Source organism: Aplysia californica, unplaced genomic scaffold (genome assembly GCF_000002075.1).
Source record: "Aplysia californica isolate F4 #8 unplaced genomic scaffold, AplCal3.0 scaffold00502, whole genome shotgun sequence".
NCBI classification, from domain to species: Eukaryota; Metazoa; Mollusca; class Gastropoda; order Aplysiida; family Aplysiidae; genus Aplysia; species Aplysia californica.
The window spans coordinates 480,724-492,446 of NW_004797772.1; the positions used below are offsets into that span (position 1 = coordinate 480,724).

An 11,723-nucleotide genomic window follows, 5' to 3' on the forward strand; every position below is an offset into this window, starting at 1 on the left:
CAAGAATGTTTTCTTTATCTATCTATCTATCTATCTATCTATCTATCTATCTAGCTAGCTATCTATCTATCTATCTATCTATCTATCTTTATCTATCTATCTATCTATCTATCTATCTATCTATCTATCTATCTATCTATCTATATTTTTTTTTATTTACCTTTTTCATATATGTATAAATGGTATATTCTTGATTCTTTGTATTTAGAACTTGAAGATAGCAAAATTCGTACATAATGAAAAAATGTTTGCATTCCGCCCATTTCACAATGTGCATGGTACACTGTATTATTATCTTCGAATTAAAAACTTTAAAAATGTTTTCCATGTGTATCCTCTTTTCCTGTCTCCTTAGATCAGCTTTTTAACTCACAACACACCCACATAACATTGTATCTTTATTCTCCCTTTCAAATTAGATTTGAGCAAAAGCATCTCAACCAAAAACATTAAAATTTCTAGACAAGGCACATGTTAAATAAACAATAGATCCATCAGTAAATTCTATGCGCCACTGCACAGACACAATATTTTGCTGTCAACAACTTCACTGATTCAAATGTTTTACATGAATATTCATACACTTGTATATGAGCATAAACAATGTGCAACAAACATCAACAGGTTTTCATTTGACACCTTAAGAAAGTCACATTAGGTATAAGCAGTTTTTATAAAATATACAAACAGACAGGTGCTCTCAAAAAAAGATTTCGTATCCTCCAGGCCTTTAAATATATATAAATAATATGACCATGTGTACCAGAGTTCACAACAACCACCTCACATATATATATATATATCACACAATGGATTATAAAAAGCTAATCCCCCCTCCCCCACTTTCTCTGTATGGATGTGTTACTTACTTTTTTACTTTACTTTTCCGATACAGCGGCCATTTGGGTTCTAGCCCTTCGGTCTGTCGATATGGCAAAGAATTGACAGGTTTTAATCAGCTGTGCTTTGTCGCTGTATAAAGTGTTTCCAATGTCTGGGGAGGCAGGTAGGTAGGTGCTACGCAGGTCACAAAGTGCTGGGCAGTTAAAGAGTTGGTGTGGTACTGTTTCATCCTGGCAGTCGCACAACGGGCAGTCGGGTGGGGTATCCTTGTGGATCCTATTAAGGTAGGAGTTTAGTGGTATGTGTTGTGTTCGCAGGCGAAATATCGTGACTTGTTCTCTTCTACTCAGGGAATTTATTGCATCTTTAGAGTTGGGGGCTGTCATGTGTGCAAATACAGTTCTTCCAGTTTTGCCCATTGCCCATCCATTCAGCCACTGTTCCCATGGATGTGTTACAAATACACAAATAAATGCTAGACATGTATTTCAAATGAATGCCTGTGTATGTTAATGTGAGTATGTACACAAGCTGGATTAATTCCCCACATTTCTATTTGTCCCACATTCAGGGACATATTACAAAAAATGTACACAAAAGCTGATAATGCTGTCAGAAATAAACAATGGAGAGGTCTTGGAAACAAAACTTGGGTAGCATCATAAAGAAGTGATTACATCATGAATTCCAAAATTTCCTCCTAGACTTTCTTTCACTGACAACTGTCAAGCCAACCTTTCCATACTTTTTTAAAGTTCACCTTATGGAAAAAAAAAAGACCTGCCCGTGAAATAAGTCTTTGATACTAGCTCTGGATTTCTCAGGGATTCCATTTTTTTTCGTCTGTCATTTTGATCATTACTGTAGATAATTAGTACAGCTAAAAAACAAAGTTATGATACCGTAATACAGTTGTCATCACAAATGGAAAATAAATTCCTCTGGATGCTTCTGTCTCTGGTTGAGAGACGTGATCAGCCCCACATGAAAGAAAAGGCTAGGCTCTATCTGCAGAGCTGGCAAAGTGCCTTGTGCTGCATAGTCCATGATGGCCAAGTCTGTGTGAGTGTGAGGCGACACGGTGACCAGATGTTGTGTCAGAGGGGCCACCACGTCGATGGGATACAGCATAGCTTGCGTGCAGCAACCCTCCGACTGCTGGAGGCGGTACAAATGTTTGGAAATACGACGAAATTCATTGATGTTCTGTCGGCCTAAAAGCCAACATGTCAGCATCACCATGAGAAATGATATCAAAAATGTCTTCCAGGATTCGTTGCACATGATTTTGGATTTCAGTTTCGCAGGCAGAATAAAGGAAATCAGTAGGACAACAGCTGCTCCAACAGCACTCACGCTAAGTAGATCAAAAACCCGCGTCCACTCAGTGGCATATCCTTGCCATTTCGCAGGATAGTACATCTTTAAATATGCAATACCGTTCTTATAGTGATCACTTTTTGTGAGATTCAGTCTCGAATGAATCATATGTTCCAGTACATATGGGAGGTCTTTATGAGGCAGAACATCATCCTCCAGGAGAATCACATACTGGGGATGCAGAGAAGCTGCTGACTGAAGGCAGAATGCATAGTCATAAGTCTCTTTGTGGTACCGCGACACATGGGACTGAACATCTTGGTAGAGTTTCTTTGAACCAGGAAATGTAAGAGGACCAATACCAAAAGAATTGAGCCCATATCTTTCAGTGTATGGAAGAAATTTGTAAAGCTTTTCAGCCGTCTTATGACTTTCTGGAAATGTGTCCACATTGCAAATAAAAGGAACAGACGTTTGGAAAAAGGCGTGGTGTCTCATGATATGATCCACAAGCGAGGCAGACTGCATTAGATAGTCAAGAGTACCTGGGGGCAAATGCTCTGTCTCTTTATTTGACCTTTTCACAGTGATTAGACCAACGGCAATGGTAACATTACCTTTTTTCATACGTTCTTGATAAATATTAGGTTTCGGAGTCCTTTCCAGAGACTGAAAGTATTTCTGACTGACATGAGATCGAAGTCTGCTGGCTTCCTGTACCTGTTTGAACAGCGTGTTGTAGTTGTGCATCTTGCGGTAGAGTTGGGAAAAAGGAAGCCTGTAGCACAGCAACAGCAGGACCAGAAAAAATCCTGATAACGCTAACAGGTGGTTACGACGTAGAGCAAGTCTGACCATCTCAAAACTTTTGTTGTATCAAATCAAAAAATGTGTCCCAAACAAACTTGATAAAAAAGTGAAACAGGAGTTGGTCTTACTTTTTTTAACTTATACAAGATGCATCATCCTTACTTCTCCACTTGCTTCTATCTTTTATTCCTCTGAACAGTAACCTGGCTTGAGCTGGAAATGTTCTGGAAAAGAGAATTAAAAAATTAGATTGAGCTTCATGGAATGAACGAATGTCATTAAAGTCAAAGTGTACTAAGGTACTTGTTCATGGATTATCAACCATTACCCTTATGACATTGTTCTATGTGCTTCTATATTGGGACATCTATAATTAATAGCCTATAGGTTAATATCTAATATTTACTTCTTTTTTTTCGGGAGACAGTTAACCCCTTTGTTATATTATGGCATTCCTTACATGCCATGAAAATTCACAATTTCTAGATTCGTGCTGTATCTTGTACGTGAAGAGAGTTGGCAACATTTGCCCTTCCTGGTTTTTTATATGACGTTACATGTACGTCCGGCAAACCAGCTGGCTCTAATTCTTCTGGAAAGCTATTAAAATTTCTACTTATAGCCAACACGTATGCATCCAGTAACTGAATGTGCAGATAAGATAAGATCAGATCAGATCAGATAATAATTTATAACCCCAGAGGGAAATTTTAAAGCATTATCCTATCTTAATTATTCAATTACTAGAGTAGCATCGCTCTAGTCACTCAGTAGTTTGACTTTATTAAAATAGTGTTCCTTTGAATCCTGCCTGTTTTTGAAGCAGGAATTCCCTCAAAATGTGCTATTTCTGATTTTGTTCAAGTGTCTGCAGATCAAAGATTGACTGACACACACATGTTGCAGAAACAAATATAAATTGAAATACTTCATCTGCAAATGAATCTATGTGATTTAATGAATTGATAAAGAAGTGCAAAATGATGATAGTTAAAAAGAGAAGACGAACTTGATCACTTGTCAACAGAAAATGTAGATCTAGTGACAATGATTGGATCAAGCGGTGGTTATCCTAACTAAGAGGTCAATTCAAACACACACACAGTCTTTTGCCAAAAGTGTGATTGATCTAGACCTATAAAAAAAACGTTACCTACATGAAATTTCTTCTGAATCTACTTCAAACACGCCATCAAGTTAGAAAATAAATAGAACTGTAACTAGTGTGAGACATGTGTACAACCAGTGCACCTGCACAATGTGAAGACATCAGTGGCAATTCATTAACTTAAGCTTTGTTACTGCAAAAAAATTCTGGGGTGGGGTGGGGTGGGGGGGGGGGGTATTTTCTTTTTGTTTAAATATATATATAGGTTCCACAAATTGGAACAGTATGTTTAGCCTGTTACTACAGAAATGGCAGCCCACTCACAAAAACAGCAAAAATATTGAGCTTGATGCTTTTTTAACAAGTTTTGGCATTCAAAATTGTGAATTTTTTCAACATGTGTGTGTGTAAATTTATTGGCCCTCTCTTCGCCCCCCACACGAAAATATTTGTGTGGGTAAAACCCCCCCGATCTTTTTTCCCCCGCGCCCCCTAAGGTTATATAAACAGCTGCACATCAATTGTTTTCAAGAAAATTTTCCACCCCTCAATGCAACACCTTCATTTTGGGGGAAAAAACCGTTCGCTCCTCCCGTGAAAACCCCCAGTTTTTTTTAATTCTTAAGCCCCCCCCCCCCCCCCCCCCCCCCCCATGGCCCCAAGTACTGAAATTACTACGAACATCGACTTCTAGTCAAGTGAGATACAATTCGAATAAAAACTATACAATATTTTTAAAATTATGAATTTGCTACGGATTTATAAATTCTAAAGAGCCCCTCCCATACATGTATACTGTACAGATCTGTTGTAAGACAAATAAAAATTAATGAGCAAGTCAAGAGACAGTGTAATAGTAGTACAAGTAAAATGATAATAGAAATTGTTTCTGTTCTGTAAAGATCATGCCACTCTGTGAAATCTCAAAATCAGGATCTCAGCGGGGACAAATGGGGATTTGGTGAAAAAAATCGAGATCAACAGCAAATCACCAAGGTGACTGCCGGACTGACTTATAAAATTTCCAGGAGTGTCCATAAATATTGCCCTCTGTGTGTGTTTGTTTGTTTGTTTGTTTGTGGGTGTGTGTTTTATCATTACTTTTTTTAAACTCCTGAAGTATCACGTCAAGCACTCCTAGTCCAAGTATCTAGCATACTCCCCCCCGCCGCCCCCCCCCCCCAACCAATAAGTCCTGAAAGACACTTCAACCAGTGTGCATGAACTTAAGTTGAGCCCGCCAGCGGACGGTCCCCAACACATGCGGAACTCACACGCCAAAGTCATGTCACGTGACACAGACGCACGATTCAAACAGTTTTACTAATGAGAACGACTAACTGCACATTCACACCAAACACTCGGACGAGCGACAGTTGTTCTAGGCTAACGACAATGGCCGACCGACCAAATGAACCCAAAAAATCACATGAAGCTACAGACAGCACCTAGCACACCCTGTGATTGGTCCAAATATAGAGGACGTATTTCCAGGACCTATTTTTGTTGTCTTCCGGGGTTTCCCTTGCGAGATGACTAGAAAACTAAGGAATATAATAATTTGATTGAAGACTGCATTTTTTTTTCAAATAACCTCAATCAAAATGAAGGTGACAGGTGTAATAATAAGTATGAATATAAACTGGAAAGGGTGTTTATCTAAATAATGTATCGAGATATACCTATCTTTGCTGTGTATATATATATGTGTGTGTGTGTGTGTGTGTGTGTGTGTGTGTGTGTGTATGTGTGTGTAAGTGTGTGTTATGCGTGTGTGCATCTACCTGCGTTCCCGTGAGTGCAGGTGTGAATCTACCCGTTCCTTTGTTATGTACATAAGTTTGTGTGTGCATGGGGATATATATGTTCCGTCTGTGTGTGAGCTTGAGAATATATGTTATAATGTATTGGGAGTGTCTGGAATGGCTGAGCAATACCAAAAAGTTTTCCAACTGGCAATAAAGATCATTTATAATAATAAAGGGTGATGGTGATCGATTTAGTCAACTCACGAGGGAAACCCCAGAAGACAACAAAAATAGATGGCGGAAATATGTCATCCATATTTGGGCCAATCACAGAGGTGTGCTAGGTGCTCTCTGTAGCTCCAAGTAAAAAAATCTCTTTTATCCCTGCTCATAGGCATTCAGACCAAAGCAATGACAACGGACGAGTGCTAGTCTAGTCAGCGCAATTAGTTGGGTAAGGTTTAGAACGACTGTCGCTCATCCCAGTGTTAAATGTGAACGTGCGGTTACTTGACCACGGACAAGGCTTGTATTGAAGGTAACGGCAGAACTACGAATTATTATGATCATTTTCGTATGTCCTAATTTTAAGTAATCAGGCTATCATCTGAGAATTCTGAGTGCGGGCAAAGATCAAACACAACTTGGGGCGTGTCAATTGTATTTCGGAAAATAATTCTCTAAGTTCCAACTGGCAAAAGGTTCAACCTGGGCTTCCCACGATAGAGAAAAGGCACAGTAAGTTGGGGGGGTTTTAATCCGACGCATCAGCAGACTGGAAAAAAAATCTGGATGGCCGCGGCTATTCGGACTTGAGTCTGAATTCGAGTCCGAATAGCCTTCCATGGTTATTCGGACTCAAACTCCAATGTGCGGGGGCAATCACTAGGTGTACCGGATGTGATGCAGACAAGCAATTCGGCCTTGGCCTACCTCGGTTTCTACAATCTGGCCAAGGAACCTACAACAAATGGACGCCGCCCATGGTGACCCAGTGGGAACTGTGGTCTTTTCTTTACAAAAGATTAATAGTAGGGCCGGGCGGTGGGCAACGGTATGGGAAGGAACATAGATCTATATACGCAAAAAAAAGAGGTGAAAGTGGTGGCGGCCTACATGCGATTAAACGTAGAACCATGCATCTTCCTGATTGGCTGCTAATTTTAGTAATGTGACGTCATCACTTCCTAAGATACCCACTGACTATTTTAAGAAGGCCGTGGAGGTACCGCATGTAAGTACATTTTGAAATTCCTAGATCTAGTACTTGACATGATGGAAGATCGCTTAGATCGTTGATGCTCAGAACAGTAAGAACTCTGATGCTTGAAATTGAAATATGGTAAACGCAAAGACAATAAACCGCACGAAAACTGCCGTAAAGAACTCAGAGGATTACTAATGCATAAAAAACTACAAAGCAACATATTCTAATTTATGGGAAAAACCTTTGGTCAGTCGGGAAGAGGAAAAGAGGGGAAAAAAAACAAAAACAACCTTCCATGACCGCGATTCGATCCCATGCTCATAAAAAAATTGTATCACTTCAAACGCAGACGCGCTGTCCATTCAGCTATTAGAGCTTCCAACAGCAAAAGGTAGATTAAGCTTGATATAACATAGACACTTCTATCTTTGGTGCCCTGCAGTATATTGTGGTCACGTGATCGGAGGGGTATCCCGGTCTGACCTCAAACAAGATGGCCACCTTACCTAAAAATAGTTTGCGTCATTCTACGTTAAATCGCATATGGTGGGCCTTGGGAAGTAAGATGGAGAGAGAAAAGTAAGAGAGAGAGAGAGAGAGAGAGAGAGAGAGAGAGAGAGAGAGAGAGAGAGAAAGAGAGAGAGAGAGAGAGAGAGAGAGAGGGGAGGAGGGGACTGTCTTATAAGGACTGATTATGAATTTAAATTTATGTCTTGATCCTTTTGTAGTCGTGAAACGCAGTGTTATAGCCTACCAGTAGTTTAAAGTCCGAATAGCAACGGGAGACTATTCGGACTTGAGTACAGACCTCACTTACGGTACAACCGGTGATTGCGCATGCACACTGGAATTTGAGTCCCAATAGCCTCCATCAGCTGTTCGGACTATAGTCTGAATAGCCACTTCAAATCTGGATACACGATACCAAAATCAGGAAAATCTGGATGCTTGAGATTTGGGGGAAAAAATCGGGACATATCCGACTAAATTGGGATGAATGAGTGGCTGGTTTGTCAACATTAGATCTAGATTTAGATCTAGATTCTAGATCTATAATCCTACTGAATTTAGCTAAATTTCAGTATTCTAAAATTAATGTCTACAGAGTTGTTTTTTTTTAATTTCTAATTTTCTAAGACGAGTAAAGCAAAGCACAAAAAGGCAGACAGTGAATAAGTGAAAGTTCCAGATCTATACAGTACAGTAGTGCAATCAGTAGATCTAGAATCTAGAGTCTAGATTAGATCTTGATCTGGAATCTAGATCTAGGGTCTAGACTAGTGTGTATGATGAATGGCCACCTCTATTCTCACCCGGAGTGAGAATAGTGCAGGCGAGCCTTGTGGCAATTCTCACCCGGTGCGCGTTCACCAAATTTTGCGTTCACCCTAAACCACAGAATTCTAGGTATTTTTTTACTTTCCCTCCCGTCTCACACTCAGCTACCAATTGTCTATTTTGTACTAAATATTGATGCGCTGAACACGAATATCAACTTCATTTCCGTCGCAAATTAATAGTTTTTGAAATATTTAATTGTTTTTAACCGAGATAGACATGCTTTGGACCAATCGGGGGGTTCCAGGAGGGCCTGCCCCACTGGGGTAAAAGAAAATCTGAGGGGTTACAGGGGGGCATGCCCCCCTGTTTTTACCCATAGTTTGATATTTTACAGTTAGATTTGAAATTGTCTTGAAAATAATTGCTTTGCGACAGTTTTAGTGGCTTTATGTGTGATCTGCAGCAAACAGTACAGCAGTTTGACCCCTGAAACAGTGCATCTGTGTGCGGGAGTGAAAGTAAAAATTTACCGAATTCTACACTGTGATAACAGAAAAATTGTAGAATTCTGTGCCGTGAACAAACGTTCCATTACAACTGTAGCCTACTAAAAGCGTACAATTTTGTCTGTGGGCAGTGGAGAGAGAGAGAGAAAGAGAGAGAGGAGTAGCGCGAGAATTTCCGGGCAAAACAAAATGGCGACCCGCGCAGTTCGGCTCGATTCGAAAAGTTAAATAGCCGAAGCATCTTTGTAGACAACCAAATTAATTTACTTTTGTGTTTTAACATCATTTTTTAACTTTGTTTTGGTCAATTTGATCGTTGACACCGATAGACAGTATTCAGAAAGAGACAGAGAGAGAGAGAAGAGGGGAGGAGTTGATCTTGCGAGAACTTCCGGGCGGGTGAGAATAGCCACTTTCATGATGAATCATTACTAGTCTAGATCTAGATTCTAGATCTCTAGATCTAAATCTAGGCCTACTGACAGTCTAATGTAATGTCAATCAAGTTCAAGTCAATGTGTGTTAAAACTAGGCCGTCTTTATTCGGACTCGAGTCCGAATAACATTTTTTCATATTCGGACTCGAGTCCGAATAAAAACTTTCAATTTTCCGCCATTTTTTAGTTTCCCCCACACCTTTTCTGCCGATCCGATGCCCGCCGCCTCATTGATACGCCCCCCCCCCCTCCCCCCCATGTTTCCCACTTTCTTTGTTGTAGAAAAAGGTAAAATTGAAGATTAGCAGACCACCTTGAACCTGCATATTATGAGCTGTGTAAAAAAAAAACACCGATTCGTTCAAATACACAAGCCTGTGTCATCTCGATAGTTTACCAAGAAAAAGTTGTGTTGCTGTGTAGAGCTGAGCATACGGCAACTTTTGATTCCATAGACCAGCACACAATTCATTACATAGATCTACGTCAAGACTAGCTTTTTATTATTGTAATAATGATCAGTTGCCGGTGGAAAAAAGACTGACGCGTATGCGACGTTCAACGCCCGGACCGATAGTGCCCCCCCATCCCCACCCCCCTCCCCGACACGCACACAGTCACACGTGTGCAGGCCGCCCATCCGACCCCGACACACACTAACGAGCCATCTTTAATTGCTTCTGATGACCTCTTGACAAATAAACATTTATTAGAAGCGCTATAACTTTTCAGGCCGGCCTCAAATTCATCATAAGATAAAGGGAGTGTATACAGACCCGGTAACCGGGAACAAAGTCGCAAAGTATACAGACCCGGTAGGGGAACTCTTTTGTGATTTCCGAGAGTTTCTGCGCCCTCTTGACTCAGGGTAGACCTAGGTTCTTCTTGATCTGTGGCCTAGGTCTAGATCTAGATCTAGGCAGACAGACATAAATCTTTAATCTAGTTTCGCGGCTAGCCTAGACCTAGATCTAAATGAAGATTGCGGATGTCTTTTCGATGAACGATCGTTTTTCCTCCGTTTTGGAGTTGGAGGAATCGCAAGTCGCAATTTGAAGAAAAGAACAATGTCATAATTTCAATCGAGCAGTAACCCTCTCTATCTCTCTCTCTCTCTCTCTCTCTGTCTCCCTCTCTCTCTCTCTCTCTCTGTATCGATCGCCTTCTCTTTTTCTTTGTTTGTCTCTGTCTTCCTTTGCCCCCACCTATTTCACACTCTATCTTTCTCTCGTTCCCTCCTGCCAACTGGGGCATGTCATTACATTTTGCTAGCACCTCCCTCTCTCTCTCTCTCTCTCTCTCTCTCTCTCTCTCTCTCTCTCTCTCTCTCTCTCTCTCTCTCTCTCTCTCTCTCTCTCTCTCACACACACACACACACACACACACACACACACACACACACACACTAGATTTCTACCGGGTCTGAGCGCTGAAACTTCCCGAAATCACAAAAGAGTTCCCCTACCGGGTCTGTATACTTCGTGACTTTGTTCCCGGTTACCGGGTCTGTATACACTCCGTAAGATAAAAACTTGGCTCCAGCACAAAACGCCATTTTGCCCGAAGAGATCCCGGTCTCTATCCAGCCTGAGGCGAGTCACGAGTGAGGCAGGACAGGAAGCCGGAGTCACAAGTCACAGGAAGTCGGAAGTGATGTCATGCTGGAAAAGAATCAGAGTCCGAATAACATTTTTTTCATATTCGGACTCAAGTCCGAATAGTCACTTCCTAAAACTAAGCCAAAGGCAAAACTCCGGCAGCAAGTAAGTTCAAGTAATTTCAAGTAGCTTTTACTGTAGGAAGTGGCTATTCTCACCCGGGGTGAAAATAGAAATACGATCGACCTCTCACCCCGGGTGAGACTTGCCACCGTAGGCTATTCTCACCCGGTGTTAAACAAGATCTGTTTTTCCTAATTTCGGAATACTTTCTATCGATGTGGATGATCAAAAGGATAAAGGCAAAGAAAAGATTACCGTTATAGCACAAAAGTAAGCAAATTTTATCGACTACAAAGATGCTATGGCTATTTCACTTTTAGAATCGCGCCGAACTACGGGGGTCGCCATTTTGTTTTGCCCGGAAGTTCTCGCAAGATCTACTCCTCCCCTCTTCTCTCTCTCTCTGTCTCTTTCTGAGTACTGTCTATCGGTGTGGACGATCAAATTGACCAAAACAAAGTTTAAAAATTATGTAAAAACACAAAAGTAAATTAATTTGGTCGTCTACAAAGATGCTACGGCTATTTAACTTTTCGAATCAAGCCGAACTACGCGGGTCGCCATTTGTTTTGCCCGGAAGTTCTCGCGTTACTTCCCTCTCTCTCTCTCTCTCTCCACTGCCCACAGACAAAATTGTGCGCTTTTAGTAGTAATGGAACGTTTGTTCACGGCACAGAATTCTACAATTTTTCTGTTATCACAGTGCAGAATTCTGTGGTTTAGGGTGAACGCAAAATTGGTT

General features: G+C 40.9%; 1 protein-coding gene across 2 annotated transcripts in view; it reads right to left on the reverse strand.

Annotated features, from left to right (window-relative positions):
- Nucleotides 1–1,242: 1,242 nt before the first annotated feature.
- LOC101851599 (post-GPI attachment to proteins factor 4) overlaps nt 1,243–11,723 on the reverse strand; it is a 10,918-nt gene continuing 437 nt past the window's right edge. For both annotated transcript variants that reach the window (XM_005105942.2, XM_013086766.1), the window contains exon 2: nt 1,243–3,197. In XM_005105942.2, the coding sequence (XP_005105999.1) occupies nt 1,762–3,021 (1,260 nt within the window). In that variant the 5' untranslated portion in view covers nt 3,022–3,197 and the 3' untranslated portion in view covers nt 1,243–1,761. The remainder of the gene's footprint in view (nt 3,198–11,723) is intronic.